At 36.3% G+C, this 25,593-nt stretch overlaps 1 protein-coding gene across 1 annotated transcript in view; it reads right to left on the bottom strand.

The window, feature by feature from the left end:
* MMP16 (matrix metallopeptidase 16) overlaps positions 1-25,593 on the bottom strand; it is a 407,510-nt gene that overhangs the window by 158,048 nt on the left and 223,869 nt on the right. Inside the window, exon 4 of the mRNA XM_019973934.2 lies at positions 11,440-11,744. Coding sequence (XP_019829493.1) covers positions 11,440-11,744 — 305 coding nt within the window. The remainder of the gene's footprint in view (positions 1-11,439; positions 11,745-25,593) is intronic.

Here is a 25,593-nt window from a genome sequence, read left to right as displayed (position 1 = left end):
AACATTATTCTATTTTTAATACTTTGTAATTTTCTAGTATGTATTTTGTATTAAATGATGGTATAGGAGATAATATTGAACAGAAGTCATGCACCAGTTTCAATAGAGAAATTCACCCTGAACAGATTCAGACTCATCTTCATATTTTCCTCCTTGTATCCTGCAACCTGAATAAAATGATCTAAAGCATAGGTGTGCTCATTTTATTCTGTTGTTAAAACTCACTTGGTGAATTCTGCCTGATAAGTCGCTTCAGTCATATTGAACTCTTTGAGATGCTATGGACTATAAACCACCAGGCTCCTATGTCTCCATTAGATTCTCCAGGCAAGAATACTGGAGCGAGTTGCCACGTCCTCCTCCAGGGGATCTTTCCGACCTAGGGATTGAACCCGTGCCTCTTAGGTCTCCTGCATTGGGAGGTGGGTTCTCTACCACTTAGTGCCACCTTGGAAGCCCTAATGGGCCACAATGGAAATCAACTTCATCAATTTGTCACTAAATAATTTTAACAACTTAAATAAAACCGAACTTGGTAGTTTAACTTATCACTACTCGTTATATTTAATTCTCTCCTTTTCTAGACCTGTGGTCTCAACTGAAGGTGATTTTGCCCCCACCTTCCCCTAGTGGACAGTGGGAAAGACTGGAGACAGATAAGACTGGTAGACATTTTTGCTCATTTATAATTGAACTTGCTACTAGCATCTATGGATAGAGGGCAGGGATGATCCAGTTAATGTATAGGAAACTCTTGGTCGTCAAAATTATCTGGCTCAAAATGTCAATAGTGCTGAGGTTGAGAAACTCTGTTCTAAACAGACATATCCAAATTATTTTACATTCTATGATTTTTTCCATATAGTTTCTTTGTCTCAGTATTTCCTTCTTCCCATTTCTCTGTCAAAATTTAATTATCTCTCAATTCAAACACTTTTTTTTTGCATGAAAAGTTCTATTCAATGCAAATGGCATATTTGATTAAGATCTGTACTCTTAGCAAGACCCTTTCTATAATAAAATTCTGCCTATGCAATAGTTGACACAAGGAAAACAGTATCCTTAACACATGTAAATTATGAAGCACAGCATACTAACATGAACCTGAAAATCCATTATCCCAACTTCAAAATAAATTATTGCTGACTCCTTTACATCTACTTATATATAGTTCATACTTCATTCTTCTTCCTTTAATCACTACGCTTAAAATTGTGATGTCTTCCCTTTACTTTGAAAAGCATATTTATATGCCTGCATCTTGTTTTGCTTCTTTTTGAATCTTAGAGCAAATGATATCATATTGCATCTAGACTTCTGCAGTTTACTCTTTTTACTCATTATTGTGTCAAGAATCATCTATATTGTTAACTATAGCAGTAGTAACTGTACTTCCCTGCCACTTGATTGTCCATTTTAAAAATAAGTAAATAATAGTTATACATTTATTCTTTTGACAAACATATTTTCAAGTCTTGTTTTTTGCTGTTATATTTGATCCTATTATGAAACCATTCTTGTGCATGTGTACTTGTGCAGATATCCTTTTCATTATAGGGGACTGGAGTGCAAAAGTAGGAAGTCAAGAAACACCTGGAGTAACAGGCAAATTTGGCCTTGGAGTACAGAACAAAGCAGGGCAAAGGCTAATAGAGTTTTGCCAAGAGAATGCACTGGTCATAGCAAACACCCTCTTCTAACAACACAAGAGAAGACTCTACACATGGACATCACCAGATGGTCAACACCAAAATCAGATTGATTATATTCTTTGCAGCCAAAGATGAAGAAGTTCTATACAGTCAGCAAAAACAAGTCTGGGAGCTGACTATGGCTCAGATCATGAACTCCTTATTGCCAAATTCAAACTTAAATTGAAGAAAGTAGGGAAAACCACTAGACCATTCAGGTATGACCTAAATCAAATCCCTAACGATTATACAGTGGAAGTGACGAATAGATTTAAGGGACTAGATTTCATAGACAGTACCTGATGAACTATGGACAGAGGTTCATGACATTGTACAGGAGACAGGGATCAAGACCATCACCAAGAAAAAGAAATGCAAAAAAGCAAAATGGTTGTCTGAGGAGGTCTTACAAATAGCTGTGAAAGAAGAGAAGTGAAAAGCAAAGGAGAAAAGGAAGGATATACCCATTTGAATGCAGAGTTCCAAAGAATAGGCTTTAGCTTTATGTGAACCAAGAACTTCCAGATGTACAAGCTGGGTTTTGAGGAGGCAGAGGAAACAGAGAGCAAATTGCCAACATTCATTGGATCATAATTAAGCAAGAAAATTTCAGGGAAAAAAAATCTACTTCTGCTTCATTGACTTTGTTAAAGCCTTGACTGTGTGGATCACAAAAAAACTGTGGAAAACTGTTAATGTGAAGGGAATACCAGACCTCCTCACCTGTCTACTCAGATACCTGTAAGCAATCAAGAAGCAACAGAAGTGAATATAGAACAACTGACTGGTTCCAAATTGGGAAAGGAGTACCACAAGGCTGCATATTGTCACCCTGCTTATTTAACTTATATGCAGAGTACATCATGTGAAATGCCAGGCTGGATGAATTACAAGCTGGAATCAAGACTGCTGGGGAAAATATCAGTATTGCTGGGAAAGGCTGAAGGCAAAAGAGGCAGGGCGGAGGATGATATGTTTGGATAGTATCACTGACTCAGTAGACATGCATTTGCACAAACTCTGGGAGACAGTGAATGACAGAGGAGCCTGGCATCCTGCAGTCCATGGATTCGCAAAGAGTAGGAGTCGCTTTAGAGACTGAACAACAACAAATTCCCTGACTGTCCAGTTACATTGAGTCCTTTCTGTATCTTCAAAAATACAAGCCAGATTGATCTAGACAATATTCCCACAGACTATAGCACTTTCAGGTCTCTAGGTAAATCTGTCTGGCAACTATCCCTTCCTGTTCTCAAATATCAAAGTCAAAAACCTGAGAGCATCTGAACATGTTATGTAGTCTAGTATATACAGCTGCAAAATGAGCATAAAAGTTGGGGAGGTGGCAAACAAGTGGATAAGGCCTAGGTTTACCTCTTGGTAAGCCTGTATTTGCACACTAATGACAAAATCTCTCTTATAGAAGGTTAACTTTCTCTGGCTTGCATCAGGCATGTCCCTTGACTCAAGCATGTTAAACTTGGCCTATTCAAATAATTTTGGGGATCAGATATAGAATTTGAGCATTCCACATTTAAGGGTTATATTTAAGGATGATATTGGTCAGTATTCTTCAGAGAAACACAATCGATAGAATATACATGGCTATATTACAGTAGTTTATAAGGTTATTGAGACTAAGAAGTCCAATCATCTACTCTCTGAACCAGGGAACCTGAGGGTATAATTCCATTTGAGTCCAAATGCTCAAGAACCAGGAGTTCTGAAGTATAAAGTCAGGGAAAGAAGTACTTTTTATGTGTTTAGACCAAGAACGGAGACGCAATTCACTTTTCCTCTTTTGCTCTACACTGGCCCTCAGTGGACTGAATCATGCCTGCCTACATGGGCGAAGGAAGATCTTTACTCAGTCTACTGAATCAAAAGCTAATCTCTTCCAGAAATAACCCACAAACACATCCAGAAATAATATTTTACCAGCTCTCTGGGCGTCCCTTAGTCCAATCAGTTTAACACATAAAATTAACAATCATAATCCAAAATCACTGCAGATGGTGACTACAGCCACGAAATTAAAAGATGCTTACTCTTTGGAAGGAAAGTTATGACCAATCTAGACAGCATATTAAAAAGCAGAGACATTACTTTGTCAACAAAAGTCTGTCTAGTCAAGGCTTTGGTTTTTCCAGTAGTCATGTATGGATGTGAGAGTTGGACTATAAAGAAGGCTGAATGCAGAACAATTTATGCTTTTGAACTGTGGTGTTGGAGAAGACTCTTGAGAGTCCCTTGGACTGCAAGGAGATCCAATCAGTCCATCCTAAAGGAGATCAGTCCTGGGTGTTTATTGGAAGGACTGATGCTGAAGCTGAAACTCCAATACTTTGGCCACCTGATGTGAAGACCTGACTCATTTGAAAAGACCCTGATGCTGGAAAAGATTGAGGGCAGGAGGAGAAGGGGACGACAGAGGATGAGATGGTTGGATGGCATCACCGACTCAATGGACATGAGTTTGAGTAATCTCCGGGAGTTGGTGATGGACAGGGAAGCCTGGCATGCTGCGATTCATGAGGTCACAAAGAGCCGGACACGACTGAGCAACTGAACTGAACTGAATGATGCAATAGATTTAAGTATTTTGATGTCTCAGATGAACTATTTATCATCATCTCTCTCTCTCCTTAGTTTTTAGAAAAACTATCCCAACAGCTCTGAGCACCTCCTGATTACCTTCTGACTTTACAGAGTCACCTTTATACTAATAAACACAGCCAGTGCAAGGCATTCTTTTTGCTAATAGAATAGCTAGTAGAACTGCATGATAAAATAAGCTATGCACCTATATATTTCTCAGTCATAGTTCTATACATTATTTTAATATATAAAATTTCTGTTTGGAGATTATCACTTTGGACTCCCATGACTGTGGTAAATTACTATTCCTTGTGGTAAGTTCATGTTTACATTGACTTTACCACTTACATTTTATACTGTAGCCAAGGAAACCATATGATAATGATGACCAAAATTAATTTTAACATTTTGTTAGAGTTAAATTTTCCAACCCACGTTCAGCCAATGCATACTCTTCAAAAACTGTATCACAGTGACGCTTTTCTATTTAGAATTACTATGCAGATATTTTATTATCCACTCTATTAAAAAAAAAAAGGCCTTCGGTGGGGGGGCGGGGAGGCATTATACTTATGAAAGGTGAGTGTGGGGGTGTACTCCTTTATTTATTTTAATGTAACTATTGCATAATTCACTTAATGAGTATTGGATTGAGTTTTCAAATAGTATCATGACTATAAGTAAATTGATAGGAAAGTGGATAACAATGAATTAAGGAGTACTGGCAGCCTAAGTCACTGTTTATCTCTTTAGAGGTAGACAGAATTCAAATTGCCTTCATTAACTGAGCAATATGCTGTGGGAAATGAGCTTGGTACTTATCAAGAGGCTCTTTCATTTGCATTTTTGCTAAACTTTCAACTTTCTCTGTTTTCTAGATGCTTAAGAACTCTGAATAGGAGAGAAAAGAAAATTTTCAGGTAGGTAAGCCAGGGGACATTGGAGGACTAAAGAAACAAAAAAATTTATTAATGAAGATGTCAGAATTGTGCCTGTATATTTGTGATTCAAAAAGACAGTCTTACAGAAAGAAGCTAGAATGTACGAATGCATTTATTCTCCACACATTCATCAGTACCACAACAAAGCGGGAGGTTTTTCCTTTGATAAATGATCAATACTTCACAGGACATTACCCTAGCCACCCTGCTGTTGCTAGTTAAAAGTGTGAATTTCAACTAAGCAGTAAATCTTTATGGAGTTATATCTTGAACAGTTAACTTCTCCCTTAATCGCCTACAATTCTGAACACTATTATTCTGCAGAATCATTTTCTTTAAGCTCACTCAATAGGAAAAATATACTTATTGGACCAGTAAAGAAACATCAATATTTTAATCCAAATGAAACACTAAATATTAAATAATTGTTTTGTTTTTTAATGATATGCATAAGTATAAAATTATTATACTTCTACAGCATAAGTGAAGAGGCAATCAAATGTATTAATACATGTTGCTATTGTTCAGTCAGAAAGACTAGAGATCTCTTCAAGAAAATTAGAGATACCAAGGGAACATTTCATGCAAAGATGGGCTCGATAAAGGACAGAAATGGTATGGACCTAACAGAAGCAGAAAATATCAAGAAGAGGTGGCAAGAATACACAGAAGAACTGTACAAAAAAGATCTTCACGACCCAGATAATCACGATGGTGTGATCACTGACCTAGAGCCAGACATCCTGGAATGGGAAGTCAAGTGGGCCTTAGAAAGCACCACTACAAACAAAGCTAGTGTAGGTGATGGAATTCCAGTTGAGCTATTCCAAATCCTGAAAGATGATGCTGTGAAAGTGCTGCACTCAATACGCCAGCAAATTTGGAAAACTCAGCAGTGGCCACAGGACTGGAAAAGGTCAGTTTTCATTCCAATACCAAAGAAAGGCAATGCCAAAGAATGCTCAAACTACCACACAATTGCACTCATCTTACACGCTAGTAAAGTAATGCTGAAAATTCTCCAAGCCAGGCTTCAGCAATATGTGAACCATGAACCTCCAGATGTTCAAGCTGGTTTTAGAAAAGGCAGAGGAACCAGAGATCAAATTGCCAACATCCGCTGGATCATGGAAAAAGCAAAAGAGTTCCAGAAAAACATCTATTTCTGCTTTAATGACTATGCCAAAGCCTTTGACTGTGTGGATCACAATCAACTGTGGAAAATTCTGAAAGAGATGGGAATACCAGACTACCTGACCTGCCTCTTGAGAAACCTTTATGCAGGTCAGGAAGCAACAGTTAGAAGTGGACATGGAACAACAGACTGGTTCCAAATAAGAAAAGGAGTACGTCAAGGCTGTATATTGTCTCCCTGCTTATTTAACTTCTATGCAGAGTACATCATGAGAAACGCTGGACTGGAAGAAGCACAAGCTGGAATCAAGATTGCCAGGAGAAATATCAATAACCTCAGATATGCAGATGACACCACCCTTATGGCAGAAAGTGAAGAGGAACTAAAAAGCCTCTTGATGAAAGTGAAAGTGGAGAGTGAAAAAGTTGGCTTAAAGCTCAACATTCAGAAAACGAAGATCATGGCATCCGGTCCTACCACTTCATGGCAAATAGATGGGGAAACAGTGGAAACAGTGTCAGACTTTATTTTTCTGGGCTCCAAAATCACTACAGATGGTGACTGCAGCCATGAAATTAAAAGACGCTTACTCCTTGGAAGGAAAGTTATGACCAACCTAGATAGCATATTCAAAAGCAGAGACATTACTTTGCCAACAAAGGTCTGTCTAGTCAAGGCTATGGTTTTTCCAGTGGTCATGTATGGATGTGAGAGTTGGACTATGAAGAAAGCTGAGTGCTGAAGGATTGATGCTTTTGAACAGTGGTGTTGGAGAAGACTCTTGAGAGTCCCTTGGACTCCAGGGAGATCCAACCAGTCCATTCTGAAGGAGATCAGCCCTGGGATTTCTTTGGAAGGAATGATGCTAAAGCTGAAACTCCAGTACTCTGGAGAAGAGTTGACTCCTTCGAAAAGACTCTGATGCTGGGAGGGATTGTCGGTAGGAGGAAAAGGGGACGACAGAGGATGAGATGGCTGGATGGCATCACTGACTCAATGGACGTGAGTCTGAGTGAACTCTGGGAGATGGTGATGAACAGGGAGACCTGGCGTGCTGCGATTCATGGGGTAGCAAATAGTCGGACACGACTGAGTGACTAATCTGATCTGAATGTTCAGTCTCCCGGTTGTGTCTGACTCTTTGTGACCTCATGGACGACACAATCCTTGTCCCTGTCCCTCACCATCTCCCGGAGTTTGCCCAAGCTCATATTCATTGCATCAGTGATGCTGTCCAGCCATTTCATCCTCTGATGCCCTCTTCTCCTTTTGCCCTCAATCTTTCCCAGCATCAGGGACTTTTCCTATGAGTCAACAGTTTGCATCATATGACCAAAATACTGGAGCTTCAGCTTCAGCATCAGTCCTTCCAGTGAATATTCAGGGTTGATCTCCCTAAAGATTAACTAGTTTGATCTTCTTGCAGTCCAAGAGACTTTCAGGGGCCTTCTCCAGCACCACAGTTCAAAGGCACCAATTCTCTGGCGTCTGCCTTCTTTATGGTCCAGCTCCCATGACCGTATGTGACCACTGGGAAGACCATGGCTTCGAATGTATAAACCCCTGTTGGCAGGGTAATGTCTCTGCTTTCAACACACTATCTAGGTTTGTCATTGTTTTCCTGCCAAGAAGCAACCATCTTCTGATTTCATGGCTGCAGTCACCACCTGCAGTGATTTTGGAGCTCAAGAAGAGGAAATCGGTTACCACTTCCACCTTTCCCCTTCTATGTGTCAGGCAGCAATGGAGCCAGATGCCATGATCTTACTTTCCTTTTTTTTAACATTTAGTTTTAAGCCAGCTCTTTCACTCTCCTCCTTCACCCTCAACAAGAGGCTCTTTAACTCCTCTTCGCTTTCTGCCATTAGAGTGGTATCATCTGCATATCTGAGATTGTTGTTGTTCCTCCCACCTGTCTTGATTCCAGCTTGTAACTCATCCAGCCCGGCATTTCTCATGATGTGCTCAGCGTATGCGTTAAACACACAGGGTGGCAGCAGACAGCCCTGTGGTACTCCTTTCTGGATCTTAAACCAGTCAGTTGTTCCAAACAGGGTTCTAACTGTTGCTTCTTGACCCGCATACGGGTTTCTCAGGAGACAGGTAGGATGGTCTGGTATTCCCATCTCTCTAAGAGCATTCCAAGATATATGAACTGAGTTAAAAGTCCGCAGACTTGATTGTACACGTCCAACTCCTATTTCCTATTTTTTAATTCTTTCCCACATATATATTCCTAGAAAGTCTTCAATCACACAAACCACATAAGCATTCATAATACCATTCATACTCAACTCAGTGGGAAAATTCTCATTTCCTATGTCACTTCAAATGCCCTATACCTTAAAAAAAAAAAAAAAGACAAACTTAGTTTTAAAAAGTATTGGTTCATGTCTGGAAAAGTTCAGCTAATAGAAGATACATTTAAAGGATCTGTGAGTCTTTCTTGATGATTTTAATATTTTAAGAGAAAATATAGACCACTTAATAGGCATAATTTCTTTATATAGATTTTTTAAATTAAATTTATGAGGCCCTAAAGTCAATGCAACTTCAAAGATGTAGACATAAAATGTTTTTAACAATTAGACTCAATTGGAATAATTTATTGTTTTAGAATAAAATACAATTTTCTCTTTTCAGAAGTTTAGAAGAATATCTTTTCCCTGAAAGCAAATTTCAGGTTCTCCTGTGTCAGCAAAACTCTACCATTATAAGTGCTACTTTTCTCAATTAGTGAGAATGAAAATATTTTTCCATTATTTAAAACCATTTAAGCAATTGCCTTGAGGAACTGTGAACTACTTCATTAGAATGCCTGTGTGATATTAATAAAAATAAACATTTTATTTTAAATGAATTATGTATCAAACCACTATGGGCCAACTATCATGTTGTAAATGTTTTATTATTATATGCTCAGGTATAGAGTAAGGTAAACATGCCTGAATATAAAGCGTTGCTCCTTACAATACTTTCAGCACTGCAATGCAAGATAAAGAATGAAATCAAGTGTACAGTTTGTTAGCAGTTTCTTGAGCTAATGATCAGTTAGCCAGGAATATACATCTGTTTGACTCCAAAGTATCTGGCTTTTCTTTGCACTATAGTGAATTCTCCCAGCATAATTGCCGTTATTCTTCAAACCAGTTCTTAAAAATGAAATCATAATTTTATATTATAGAAAATACACCTATTACAATAATTCAAAAGATCATCTTGTTTAATACTAGGCTTTGTATTTCCTTTTGGAAAATAGGACATTATTTATTATATTTTCTTTCTTTGAAAATTAATGTTATTTTAAGTTTAACCCGATCTAGTTCATTCTATCCATAATATATTTGAACCTTGCCTGATCTAAAAATGCAAAGATATTACACTAATCCAGCTAGCTAAATCTTCTAATGAACTAACAAATCTTAACTTGATGGCTGGGCTTAACTCATCAAGGAGGAATTTATAGTTTTACTAATGGATTAGTTGTCATTAAACAATGTATACTTGGATTTTAACATTTTATTGTCGTGAAAAAGAAAACTGTCTTGATTATAAGGATTATGGAGATGCTGATTTATGAATCTTATAAATCTAGAATTTGTAATTCTGTGAATATTTTTAAAACACAATTTGAAGTATGAATTGTTTCCCAGAAAGAAACACATGCTTTCTGTATTAAGTAGCCATATTTTTAGCTGTTGAGCTTTTTTTTTCTGCCCAAAGAATTTCACTGACATTAATTATATAATAATAAAGACATTAATATTCAATGAATGAGAATTTTTCAACATATATTTTTACCCTAACAAAGAGAATTTCCTTATGTAATTATTAAAATACATTCATGAAAAATATATTCTTTTTTTTCATGCTAATACTTTTTATTTGATCAGATTTTAAAAAGCCTCATAACAACTTGTTATATTGTTTTGGTAAAATGCTTCAAATCCTCTTTTAAAATGATAAAGTATAAAGAAGCAAACATTTTCAACATTCTTGTTTCAGGCACTGTGTTAGATACTAGAGACTTAAGTCAAAACTTGGTTTGTATATTATAAGAAAGAACATTGAAGTCTAATGAAAATTAGTAAGAATGTCCCCACCACCTAAATATATGTCAGTTCAAAGAGATTTTTGCAACTATACATTTTTTCATAGATCTAGAGATAGGAAAGGATTCATAGGGGTATTTAACACAACTTTTTCCAAATGTGTTCCATGGAACACTATTACCTAAGATAGTAGCAGTTTCACAAAATAAATAAATGCTTCTTGTGGTCAAATAATCATGGTGTAAAATCAGTGGTGGAGAAAACTGCCGGTGGCTTAGCATGAATCAAGGGAGTGGTGCATGTGAAGTAAAATGTCTGTTTTGAAGAAAACCTCTTGTGGAGTTGTTTGAGTTGTAGCTGAACTAGCTGAGCTTTTTTTTCATTATTTTTGCATATCAGAATAATTGCAAGGATTAGAAAACTGATAGATATGTTACAATGGAGTTGTAAGAATCTAGTTCCTATAAAACTAAAGATATAATACAAAAACAATAACTTATGTAGTGGTATCGGATTGGGAGACCAAGGAAAGGATAAGAGACAAAAAAGAAGCAGAAAAAGTTTACAGATTAGAAAGGTGATAATGGAAAGCACCCCAAGCCCCCCCCGCCCCCCGCTCCACACACACAGAGAAGATATGGTAGAAGCTACACCACCAATGTCAAACAAGGTTAAGTTTCAAGGGGAAACACTGGAATCAAGTGTTAAAAAACAGGAGAATTTGCTTAATGCATGTCTCATGACTTGAATATTACAGAATCTTCGAAATGACTTTTTATAGAAAACAAAATTCAATTTAGAGTATTTATATAGTACACTATAAAGGTTTAATCTTTAATCAAAAGCCACATGAAAAATTACTATTGTGTAATGACTTATACATATTCTTGTTGTAAAATGCTATAAAAGGCCTCATACTGTTTGGTGATTTTAAAAACAGATTATTTGTTGAGCTTAAGTTTATAAATTAGCAAATTACTTGGGCATTATAAAAAAACAAAATAATAAAACTATGCACTTACCATCATGATTAGGATTTCCTAGTGTCCATGGCTCATCTGAGTCAAAATGAGTATCTCCCCCAATTCCTGGCCCAGGGAAGTAAGCATGTGCCAAAAACCCTCCCTCTCCATCAAAAGGAGAGCTGTCTCCATGAAAGCCAGACGCGAAAATGATGGTTATATCCACATCACGCTTGCCATTTTCTAATTCACTGTAGGGAACTTCCTCAAATGTCAGAGGAGTGACATTCTGCCACACGTCAAAGGCACGGCGAATAGCTTTACGGGTTTCAGGATCTCCCACTTTTGGAGTTACGTTCTTTATACTGAAATTTAGAAAAAAAGGATAGTCAGTATGACGTTATTATATATAATCTGACCTATTACACATTGACTTTTTACATATTTTCATCACAAGCTGAGTAAAGAAATTAGAAAATGTCTCTTAGTAAGTAGGAAAGAAACTAATTCTTTCTCTCTCTATAGCTACATTCACTATGCTGGGTCATTAAATTCTCAGCAGTATAGTATTCATCTACCAAGGCTATAAGAGATCTTTTCTGCAGAATGGTTAACACTGGGGTAGTTAGATCAATCATCACTTTGTCTCCTGAACAATAATAGAAAAGCGGCTTTGCCAAATGATCAAACAGGTACAGCAGTTCTAAGCTGAAATAAAAAATTCAATTTCTGTACAGTAATAATTTCTTTTAGGGGCACGCTATTGTGTACACACGTTACTTCCAAACAATGTCTTTATGCTCATATCATGAACAATTCAGTGAACACAAAGTTATTTCTTTTTTTAAATAAAAGGTCAGTTAACTACAGTTTCTGATGTCGACTGTTTTCTTATATATTTAATTATTCATAGTCAAAGCCATGTGAGTGAATAGCTCTTTAATACAAATATTTAACAGTTATATGAATTTAAAGAAGTAACTTGGACACTATTACCTTATTTTTCTTGAGGCTAATAACATATGAGAAAAATTATAAATATATTTTTTTTCTATTTAGCACTGATCAGGTATTTCTTTTTTATCACTTATTTTACTATTTTATAAATAGAACATAAACAAATATATATATATTTAAGTATTTTATATTGTGGTAGTATAAGTTCATATATCTTTGCAAAAAGTAAAGAGCAAATTTCACAGGGGTTATAAGTAAGTTTCAGACCATTTCAACCAATAACTTTACACTGATGAATCCATGAGTTTCACTAAGGGAATATCTTAATGCATAGGAGGGTATAATATTCAGGTTAATATTACTATTTTATTATCGCATGGAGGCTAAGTGATATTAAATTATGATGTCTATATTACAGCTATAATATATACAGGATTTGAAATTTTAAATAGCAAAAATGACTTTGCTATTTTCAACTATTTAGCTGTACGGAAAAATATTCAGGATATAATCTGTGGTGGAAAATAATATGCAGATTGTATTTCAACTGTCTGTAACTATGCCAAGATAATTACAAACATTAGGCAGGAAATTAAGCATTTAGGGAAAAAAAACACTTAATTGAGCATTTACTGTGAGCCAGGTGAGTTTTTCACACCTGTCATAGAAACAAAGGATCTCAGATGAATTTAGAGAAAATTTAGAATGGTAGAGCTAGTTTTTTAACCCAAATATCTTGACTCAAGAAGCAATTATATTAAATTATAATGTAGACATCACAACTACAACAAGGTTTACACTATTTTCTAGTCCATATTCTAGACAAGACTTATAATGACTGTGATGATAAATATCATCTATTATATACAAGGAAAATAAGGAAGCAAATCAAGTGAAATCGTTTATTTTTATTGCAGTATAGTTGATTTACAATGTTGTATTCGTTTCAAGTTAATAGCAATGTGAACCAGTTATACAGATACATATATATATACTTGCTTAGAATCTTTTCCCATATAGCCAGATACAGAGTATTGAAAAGAGTTCCCTGTGATATACAGTAAGTTATCAGCCATCTGTTCTATATATAATAGTAAGCATATCTCAATCCTTATCTCCCAAGTTACCCTCCCCCATTTAATCCCTAGTAACCAGAAGTCTGTTTTCTGCATCTGTGATTGTACTTCCATATTGTAAATAAGTCCATTTTTACCTCTCTTTGTGTGTGTAGATTTCACACATAAGCAGTATCATATGATATTTGTCTTTCTCTGACATTCTCCACTCAGTATGACAAAGTTTATGTCCATCCATTTTGCTGCAAATGGCATTCTTTTGTTCTTTTTATGGCTAAGTAATATTCCATTGTATATATGTACCACTTCTTCTTTATATATTTCTCTGTTGACAGAACTGAGGTTGCTTCCATGTCTTGACTATTGTAAACAGTGTTACAATGAGCACTAGAGTGCATGTATCTTTTTGAATTATGTTTTTTCTCAGGGTATATTCCTAGGAATGGGATTGCTGGGTCACATGTTAGTTCTATTTTTACTTTTTTAAGGAACCTCCATATTATCCTCTGATGCTAAATTCCGATGCTGTAAAGAACAATATTGTATAGAAACCTTGAATGTTCGGTCTATGAATCAAGGTAAATTGGAAGTAGTCAAACAGGAAATGGTAAGAGTGAACATCAACATTTTAGGAATCACTGAACTAAAATGGACTGGAATGGGTGAATTTAATGCTGATGACCATTATACCTACTACTGTGGCCAAGAATCAATTAGAAGAAATGGAGTAGCCATCATAGTCAACAGAAGAATCCGAAATTCAGTACTTAGATGCAATCTCAAAAATGACAGAATGATCTGTTTGTTTCCAAAGCAAACCATTAATATGACGATAATCCAAGTCTATGCCCGACCAGTAATGCTGAAGAAGCTGAAGTTGAATGGGTCTATGAAGACCTATAATATCTTCTAGAATTAACACCCAGAAAAGATGTCCTGTTCAGTATAGGGGACTGGGATGCAAAAATAGACATTCAAGAGATACCTGGAATAACAGGCAAATTTGGCTCTGGCGTATAAAATGAAGTTGGGAAAAAGCTAGTAGAGTTTTGCCTAGGGAATGCACTGGTCATAGCAAACACCCTCTTCCAAGAACACAAGAGAAGACTCTACACATGGACATCACCAGACGGTCAACACCAAAATCAGACTGATTACATTCTTTGCAGCCAAAGATGGAGAAGCTCTATACAGTCAGCAAAAACAAGACCAGGAGCTGACTGTGGCTCAGATCATGTACTCTTTATTGCAAAATTCAGACTTAAATTGAAGAAAGGAGGGGAAACCACTAGACCATACAGGTATGACCTAAATCAAATCCCTTAAGATTATACAGTGGAAGTGACAAACAGATTCAAGGTTTTAGATCTGATAGACAGAGTGCCTGAAGAACTATAGACAGAGGTTCATGGCATTATACAGGAGACAGGGATCAAGACCATCCCCAAGAAAAAGAAATGCAAAAAGGCAAAATGGTTGTCTGAGGAGGCCTTACAAATAGCTGTGAAAAGAAGAGAAGCTAAAGGCAAAGGAGAAAAGGAAAAGATACACCCATGTGAATGCAGAGTCCCAAAGAATAGCAAAAAGAGATAAGAAAGCCTTCCTCAGTCATCAATGCAAAGAAATAGAGGAAAACAACAGAATGGGAAAGACTAGAGGTGTCTTAAAAATTTTTTTGAGATACCAAGGGAACAATTTCATGCAAAGATGGGCACAATAAAGTACAGAAATGGTATGGACCTAACAGAAGCAGAAGATATTAAGAAGAGGTGGCAAAAATACACAGAAGAACTGTACAAAAAAGATCTTCATGACCCAGATAATCATGATGGTGTGATCACTCACCTAGAGCCAGACATCTTGGAATGCAAAATCAAGTGGGACTTAGAGAGCATCACTACAAACAAAGCTAGTGGAGGTAATGGAATTCCAGTTGAGCTATTTCAAATCCTAAAGGATGATGCTGTGAAAGTGCTACACTCAAATGCCAGCAAATTTGGAAAACTCAGCAGTAGCCACAGGACCAGAAAAGATCAATTTTCATTCCAATCCCAAAGAAAGGCAATACCAAAGAATGTTCAAACTACCACACAATTGCACTCATCTCACATGCTAGCAAAGTAATGCTCAAAATTTTCCAAGCCAGGATTCAACAGTGCATGAACTGTGAACTTCCAGATGTTCAAGCTGGATTTAGAAAAGGCAGAGGAACCAGAGATCAAATTGCCAACGTCCACTGGATCTCAAAAAAGCAAGAGAGTTCCAGAAAACACATACTTCTGCTTTATTGACTAAGCCAAAGCCTTTGACTTTGTGGATCACAACAAATTGCGGAAAATTCTTCAAGAGATGGGACTATCAGACTGCCTTATCTGCCTCCTGAGAAATCTGTATGCAGGTCAAGAAGCAACAGTTAGAACTGGACATGGAACAATGGACTGGTTCCAAATTGGGAAAGGAGTAGTACATCAAGGCTGTATATTGTCACCTTGCTTATTTAACTTACATGCAGAGTACATCATGAGAAACTCTGGGATGGATGAAGCACAAGCTGGAATCAAGATTGCCAGGAGAAATATCAATAACCTCAGACATGCAGATGACACCATCCTTATGGCAGAAAGTGAAGAAGAACTAAAGAGCCTCTTGATGAAAGTGAAAGAGGAGAGTGAAAATGTTGGCTTAAAACTCAACATTCAGGGCATCCAATCCCATCACTTCATGGCAAGTAGGTGGGGAAACAATGGAAACAGTGACAGACTTTATTTTTTTGAGTTCCCAAATCACTGCGGATGTTGACTGCAGCCATGAAATTAAAAGACACTTGCTCCTTGGAAGAAAAGCTATGACTAGCCTAGACAGCATATTAAAAAGCAGAGATATTACTTTGCCAACAAAGGTTTGTCTAGTCAAAGCTATGGTTTTTCCAGTAGTCATGTATGGATATCAGAGTTGGACTATAAAGAAAGCTGAGTGCGGAGGAATTGATGCTTTTGAACTGTGGTGTTGGAGAAGACTCTTGAGCGTTCCTTGGACTGCAAGGAGATCCACCCAGTCCATCCTAAAGGAAGTCAGTCCTGAATATTCATTGGAGGGACTGGTGCTAAAGCTGAAACTCCAATACTTTGGCCACCTGATGTGAAGAGCTGACTCACTGGAAAAAAAAACACTGATGCTGGGAAAGATTTAAGGTGGGAAGAGATGGGGACAACAGAGGATGAGATGGTTGGATGGCATCATCGACTCTATGGTTATAAGTTTGAGTAAACTCTGGAAGTTGGTGATGGACATGCAGGCCTGGTGTGCTGCAGTCCATGGGGTCACAGAGAGTCAGACACGACTGAGTGACTGAAGAGAACTGATACTGTCCTCCACAGTGGCTGTACTAATTTACATTCCCACCAAAAGCAGAGGAGGGGGGCTGTTCCTCCACATCCTCTCCAGCTTGTGTTGCTTATAGAATTTTTGATGACAGCCATGCTGACCAGTGTGAGGTGACACCTCACTGCAGTTTTGATTTGCATTCCCTAATAATTAATGATGTTGAGTATGTGTCCATGTCCTCTCTGGCCATCTATATGTTTTCTTCAGATAAACGTCTATTTAGATCTTCCACCCATTTTCTGATTGGGTTTTTTATTTAAATGAGCTTTATGAGCTGTTTTTTATATTTTGGAGATTAATCCCTGTACAGTTGCTTCATTTGCAAAGAGTTTCTCTCAGTTTGAGGGCTGTCTTCTGTTTTATTTATGGTTTCCCTTGCTAATCACCTGTTTGATGGCTGACTGGGCATACAGAATATGTTTTAACTTTGAAATTTGTCTAATTTTCCTTGCAGTCTTATATTTTCTTTCCACCTTATCAGATTGCAGAAGCAAGTATTTTTGTGATTCATTATTTCAAAGAACATACTACATCATGGGTACCGCTGTAGGTGCTAGACATATAACTGTGAATAAGTCTCTGATCTTGTAGATCTTATTTTAGTGATAAGAGATAAACAATAAAAATACAATTACACATGGTTATAAATGAGTGGTGAGGAGGTGAGATGAGTAGACGATAAATGAGATATCAGTGACAAAAGGAGCCCCACACGCCTCAGACTGAGTTTCCAGCCAGTTCAGATAATGCGGCTGCTTAGTGAACTGGTGCAAAATGACCACACAGTACAGTGATATGAATTGAAAGAGAATTGGGGCAGGGAATGGGTTATATTCTGTGAAAGCAAACCACTGGAGAGTTTTAAGCAGAGAAGTATTCTGGTATTAATTCAGTTTACAAAGATCACTTTGTGACCCCATGGTCCGTAGCCTGCCAGGCTCCTCTTTTCATGGAATTTTCCAGGCAAGAATACTTGAGTGGGTTGCCACTTCCTTCTCCGGGGGTCTTCCCAACCTAGGGATTGAACCCAGGTCTCCTGCATTGCAGGCAAATTCTTTACCATCTGAGCCACAAGGGAAACCTGGGTTAATTTCTGTGAAAGCAAACCACTGGAGGGTTTTAAGTAGAGAAATATCCTGGTATTATTCCAGTTTACAAAGATCACTACTCTTGATGAAAAATAACAAAGGGGACAAAATTGGAAGCAGTAAAACATTTCGGAAGTTTAAGCAACAGAAATTAGAGACATGTACTAGAGAGGCTATCATGGAGATACGAAGAGTTAGACCATTTCAGTATGCGCTCTGCTCATAAATTTTTAATGGGAATTAGTGTTGGATTGCGGAGAAGGCAATGGCACCCCACTCCAGTACTCTTGCCTGGAAAATCCCATGGACAGAGGAGCCTGGTGGCCTGCAGTCCACGGGGCCGCTAGGAGTCAGACACGACTGAGCGACTTCACTTTCACTTTTCACTTTCAGGCATTGGAGAAGGTAATGGCAACCCACTCCAGTGGGTTCTTGCCTGGAGAATCCCAGGGACGGGGGAGCCTGGTGGGCTGCTGTCTCTGGGGTCGCACAGAGTCGGACACGACTGACGCGACTTTAGCAGTAGCAGTGTTGGATTGAATGTGTAATGGAGAAACTGCTTTATTTTCAAAAACAGGATTACCTTACAATAAAGAAAATAAATGAAATTGTATTGTATGATATACATAGAAGTATACAGTGGTTCTGAGAAAAATGAAGCAATATAATAAAGAATAATAAATGTGGAGTACGATTTGGACTTGAAAACACATCATTATGTTTTTCAAAGCTATGCACTGAGTTTCCAGAACGTGCTTGACTACAACATTTGTGATGTCATTAATAAATACAAGACACAAGTCTCTTTTCAAATTATAGTTCTCTGCAAATATATGCCCAGGAATAGGATTGCTGGATCATATGGGAGTTTTACATCTTTTTTAAGGAACCTCAGTGCTATTCTCACTAATGGTTGTAGCAACTTACATGCCCACTTACATGCGCTCCAGTGTTCATCGCAGCACTGTTTACAATAGCCAAGACATGGCAGCAGCCTAAATGTCCATCAACAGAGGAGAGGATGAAGAAAATATGATACATGTATACAATGGAATATTACTCAACAGTGAAATAGAACAAAACCATAGCATTTGCAGCAACACAGACGGACCTAGGGATTATCATGTTAAGTGAAGTCAAAGATTAATCTCATATGACATCACTTATGTGTGGAATATAATAAAAAGCACACAAACAGACTTTTTCACAGAACAGAAGCAGACTCACAGACCTCAGAGTCAAACTTGTGTTACCAGGGGGCAAACGTGGGGGAAAGTGATAGATTGGGAGTTTGGGATTGACATAAACATGCCACTATGCATAAAGTATATAACTAAACGTGACCTACTGTATTATACATGGAAGTCTACTCATTATTCTGAGTTGGTCTATGTGGGAAATGAGTCTGAAAAAGAATATATATATATATATATAGTTTCACATTATTGTAAATCTGAAACTAACACATAACTGTAGATCAACTCTATTCTAATAAAAAATAATATATATATATATGATACATTAGTGCACTTCAAAGTTAGAGCTGGAATTCTGACTTAGGTGCACACAAAAAACAATTTAGAAATCTGTATGCCATTAAGAAATGTATTTTGTATTTACTAATAACTGAAATAATTAAGGGTGCAGAGAGATCATGTGATATTAAAAGTAAACTAACACTGTTATTCTTGATATTCTAGTATATAATACATAAAATTGCTAATATGTATTTGCAAAAATATGATACAGTAAAATTAAAAAAACATTATATTTGAAAAACAAAGTGATTTAATTTTAAAGTGCTTTTACTTTATCTTTTTTGACAGAGATAGAATGGTTATAGTTAACATTTTTCATTTTAATAAGACAATATTTTAAGTTTTTAATTCTCTACTGGGCATTTTCATGATGCTATCTTAGTGATTCTCTTAAACTTTCAGTTTGGTAAATTTTGTACACTTTATCTTAAAAATACTAAATATTATCTTTAATAATCACATCTTACACAACATTACCTAATAAAATTGACCTAATGAGAAATTTAAAACATCATTTTTCATCAGAACAATTGATACTGAAGGCAAACTACATTAACTTATTTTTAATGTTACTGTTAAAAGTCAGGATGCTCTAGTTTTAACTTCATTGAATCGATACCAACTCACTGAATTTTAAAAAATGTGTACTAATAATGGAGTATTTCTCCTTCCTGCTTTAACAGAGTGATGAATCTTTTACAAAATTAGAGTATCAGTTTCTCTGTAATATGAAAGTAAGAAAAAAAAGTAAATATTTTGGTGTTTGGTAGAGAAGGTAATGGCACCCCACTCCAGTACTCTTGCCCAGAGAATCCCATGGATCGAGGAGCCTGGTGGGCTACAGTCCATGGGGTCGCTAAGAGTCAGATACGACTGAGTGACTTCATTTTCACTTTTCACTTTTATGCATTGGAGAAGGAAATGGCAACCCACTCCAGTGTTCTTGCCTGGAGAATCCCAGGGATGGGGGAGCCTGGTGGGCTGCCTTCTATGGGGTCGCACAGAGTTGGACACGACTGAAGCGACTTAGCAGCAGCAGCAGCAGTATATACTAGACAGCATATGAAAAAGCAGAGACATTATTTGCCAACAAAGGTCCATCTAGTCAAAGCTATGATTTTTCCAGTAGTCATGTATGTAAGAGTTGGACTATAAAGAAAGCTAAGTGCTGAAGAACTGATGCTTTTGAACTGCGGTATTAGAGAAGACTCTTGAGAGTCCCTTGGACTGCAAGGAGATCCAACCAGTCCAATATTATATTATATATATCCAATATTATATGTATTATAATATAATACATTTATATTATATCCTAAAGGAAATCAGTCCTGAATATTCATTGGAAGGACTGATGCTGAAGCTGAAACTCCAATACTTTGGCCACCTGATGCAAAGAACTGACTCATTGGAAAAGACCCTGGTGCTGGCCAAGACTGAAGGCAGGAGGAGAAGGGGATGAGAGAGGATGAGATGGTTGGATGGCATCATTGCCTCAATGGACATGAGTTTGAGCAAGCTCTAGGAGTTGGTGATGGACAGGGAGGCCTGGAGTGGTGCAGTCCATGGGTCGCAAAGAGTCAGACATGGCTGAGCTGACTGATTATATACTAAAAGTTTAAAAGAAAACTTAAACTCTGCTTTTACAATTCTCAATAGAAATGCAAAAATTTATTCATGATAAGTGAAATATTAAGTTTACCTCACTCTTTCTAGGGTAATTTTTTTAAATGCAAGAATTTGACATTTAAAGAAACAGTAACTTTGGGGAGAAAGACTTACTAACATAACTCTACCAAAACTATAGGAATTATTTTTCTTTATTAGTTCTGTAAAATAAATTATTGTGAAATGTAAAATTATCATACATTTGTTCATTTAGAAGTTACAGGAAATGTGAAACAAGGATATTGACAAAGGTTTCATCACTTTCAAATCAAATAAACTGTAGGTATTCAGGAGACAGTAAATATTACCCAATGCCTAAAATTACTTTGTAAAGTCAGAATTCTCTAGTTTTAATATATTGGATGCATACCAATTCTCTAATAAAATTTTATATACTGATAATGATTATCCCCCATAAAGTTATGATATGGTAATAAATCTTTTTAAGATTTTGAGTACTGTTTATCTCATTTCAATATAAGAAAAAACTTGAATACTTTGACATTTAGATAAGATTCAGAGGGTATATGATATACGTATGTCCAGATATTTTGGTATGACCAAGTCTATATAGCTTTTACTCAATTTGGTAGAGAAAAATAGTTGTTCAGAAAAGCATACTATCATTTTATTAAAAATGACTGCCATCTATGGGGTCGCTAAGAGTCAGACACGACTGAGCGACTTCACTTTCACTTTTCACTTTCCAGCACTGGAGAAGGAAATGGCAACCCACTCCAGTGTTCTTGCCTGGAGAATCCCAGGGACGGGGGAGCCCGGTGGGCTGCCGTCTATGGGGTCGCACAGAGTTGGACGTGACTGAAGCAACTTAGCAGCAGCAGCAGCAGCAATTAAGTGAATTTATTATACCCGGGAAAAGAGACAACTGATAAGAATATAAAAGAGTAAAAATAATAAACTACATATTTAAATTATCAGCAGATCCTTATCCAGAAGGTATCAAAATATTCTATCAGAGGACAACTAAATAGATTAATTTACATTTATACATATTATGTTTGTATAGTTGATGTGGCTTTATTTTGTTTTTTTAAATACAAGAAATCATCAGAGTGGAGATTGACTATAGAGTCCCTCTAGAAAGCTGCTGTGAAATATCTGACTATTTCCAAAGATGCTGGCTTTCCATGTAGGGCATTTGTTGTTGTTGTTCCGTTGCTAGGGCACGTCTGACTCTTTGCAACCCCATGGACCACACGGGTCTTATTTAAATAGTGGACACACAGGTTGGTCAATAGGATAATCAGGTTCAGTGAGCTCACTGGGTTGACAGAGAATGATAAGAAATGTTTCCAGAGAGGGACTTTCTTTAGCAGTTTCTAGGTTTCTTTTCTGTGTATGTATTGGTAAAGTAAAATAACAACTTCTAGTGTTGTAACCTCAGTAGTCACAGAAGCATGAATTTGAAATCAAGGTTAGCTAAAGGAAGAACTTACTAAGGAAATCTATACAGTTAGCATAACATAGACTATCATATCAATTAATAAAACTACTCATTAATTTTTAAATAGATTTATCTGGCAGTTGATACCAATCCCATTGGCCATTCATTACATAAAATATTTTGGAGTTTATATTTTATAGAGAAAAGGAATTTAGGCTAAATATGTTTTAGATAATACTTAGTAAACCTGGGAAATAAAGATCTATGTGATAAAGGTAGGAGTCATTCAATTCAGTTTAGTTCAGTCGCTCAGCCATGTCCGACTCTTTGCGATCCCATGAATCGCAGCATGCCAGGCCTCCCTATCCATCACCAACTCCCGGAGTTCACTCAGACTCACGTCCATCGAGTCAGTGATGCCATCCAGCCATCTCATCCTCTGTCGTCCCCTTCTGCTCCTGCCCCCAATCCCTCCCAGCATCAGAATCTTTTCCAATGAGTCAACTCTTTGCATGAGATGGCCAAAGCATTGGAGTTTCAGAAAGTCCTGTTAATATTTTGGAGAAAGTTTAACCAAAGTCTACTAAGAATTCATTAATTTATTCAACAACTATTTATTGAGAAGAAACTCTATTATGTAGCATAAATTGGGTATGTTCCCTAATGAACTGAAGCTCCTGTATGGTCTTGAAGTAACATGCAATACACTGTTTTACAATTATTCACTTTCATACCTGTCTCCCATACTAGACTACATTCTCCACAGGAGCGGGGCCTTTGCCTAACTCATCTGTCTACTGACAGTTCTGCTTCAAAATGCTGTTCAATAATCATTTACTGAATAACAGACACCTAATTATCCAAAAAGCAAACTTTGCCAAAAGAAAATTGACCATAAAGATTCAAGTAATAGATGAAGGGCCATCAGTACATCTATTACATTTATAACCAGCATGCATATTATGCATCAGCTGAAGTTATATATACCTTGTAATGTATATATGTATACATTATATACATAATGTATATATGTATACATTATATACATATATATATATATATATATATATATATATATATATATATATATACATTACATGGCCTCAGAAGTTCCCATTTCTAGGCATCAGACCCTGAGGGCATTAAAGTGGAATGCACAAGGGCCTAGATATTCCCTTTAAATAGACTGATTATAGAAAGCTCCTTCCAAGCCCACATTTTAAATATAGGAAGACATCTTAAAGTTATGTAATCAAACTTTCCAATCATTCCACACATGTTCCCTAACTTCTCTGACAAGTGAATACATTTCCTGCTTTATATGTTTCCAATGATGGGACAGACTTTTAGGATAGCTGGTTTAATTTTCCAATAGCTCAAAATATTAGATTTTTCTGAAAGCCTTTAAATATTTAAGAATAAAAGGAAATTTCTCCCATAAATACTCCTTCCGCCATGTTGAGAATCCTTGGCTCTAATCTTGAGCTCTTCCTCATACAAACTGCACTCAAGATCTCTTAATATTTTGATTTCTTTTTATAGGTGTACATTCATTTGCCAAGAAGCAGCTAAAATGTGGTGGCACAAGGCAAAAAGGATACATGAGATAAGACATGGCCAGCAAAGCAAAGAAAAAAATTAGCATCTCCACTTTTTTAACACTTTGATTTCTATAGCTCTAATCTGGACACTCCAGCTTTTTATTTTTGAGCCACATTATACTGTTGGCTCATAATGAGCTTTCAATCAAATAAAACCTAGATTCAACTACCCTGACTCCAACTTTTATCTTTATTCTCTAATGGCACATTCAGCAATCTTTTTCATGAATAATTACTTTTTGAGCTCCAGTGTCATATTTTGTATTTACTTTCCTAAATAAAATAAAAAAGTAGTAGCAAATGATGTTACTTATCATACACAAGGCAATGTCTTAACACCTAACATGTATTAAAAGACAATATGCCTTAGGTCTCACTGTCAACTTTCTCTTATCCTCTCATCATATTCTCAACAAATTCTGGGATTTGTCTGATAAATTAAAGGAGTTAAGATACTAATCAGAATTTATTAAGTACTAATTATATTTTTAGCACTGTGCTTTTTTTTTTTCTTCCCCCTACTATCTGACTTGTCTCCCAAGCTTTGTGAGGCAAGTATTGTTATAATACTCTCTTTTCACACAAGGGAAATGAGACTTAGGAAGAATGAGTACCTTGATCCTGACTTCACAGAGAGCGAGTATCAAAGCAACAATTCAAATCCAGATCATTCTTACTTCAAAACTCTTAATCACATGATGTGCATATCAATAATAGAACAGTTAAAAAATAATCTGGAAGTTTATAGGGATAAACACCTAATTATTTGAAAGTTCAAAACTGAGACAATTGTCAGTATAGGGACTGAACAAAAATAGAATTATGATCAGTTCTAACCATAATCATTCTCGACAGTTTCCCGCTTTCTTTTTAAAATGAATGGTATAGTTAGTACCTAATGATATAGGGAGACTAAACAGGGTATGCCATCAAAAGTTTGGAAATCAGGTCAGAAAAGGAATAATATCTGAAGTGAAAAGAGTAAATATCAATATACATAGCTGAGTGAACTTTATAGGTCTAAAATTGAAAATATACTTTAATCCAACTAGTATTTATTGATTTTTATATGGTATAAATACTCTAATTTCATTGTTTTTCAAATAGATAATTATCTCAGAACAACTTAATAAGTAAAATAGCCCATCATTTCTCCACTGATCTACACAATCTGTGCTGGCATAAATCATTTTTTTAAAATATAGGAATCAATATATTTCTGTGACCTCCTCACTGTTGGACTATTTGTCTATCTCTGTGCTAATACCACATATTGCCTTAATTAGTATTGATTTAAGAAAGTCTTCATATCTAGTAAACGGGAACATTTTGAATAATATTGGACCTTCACTAATAATCAGATATTTTCTATTCAGTTTGTTAAATTTACATAAAAATACTATTGGGAATTTTGTTAAAATTGTGCTCAATTTATGAAAAACTTGAACATTTATTATACTGAGCCTTTCTATTAAGAGCAAAATATATTTTGCTGTAATT

The sequence above is a fragment of the Bos indicus genome, chromosome 14 (assembly GCF_029378745.1).
Source record: "Bos indicus isolate NIAB-ARS_2022 breed Sahiwal x Tharparkar chromosome 14, NIAB-ARS_B.indTharparkar_mat_pri_1.0, whole genome shotgun sequence".
Taxonomy (NCBI): domain Eukaryota; kingdom Metazoa; phylum Chordata; class Mammalia; order Artiodactyla; family Bovidae; genus Bos; species Bos indicus.
Note: the sequence above shows the minus strand (reverse complement) of the source record. Positions and strands in the feature narration are given on the sequence as shown.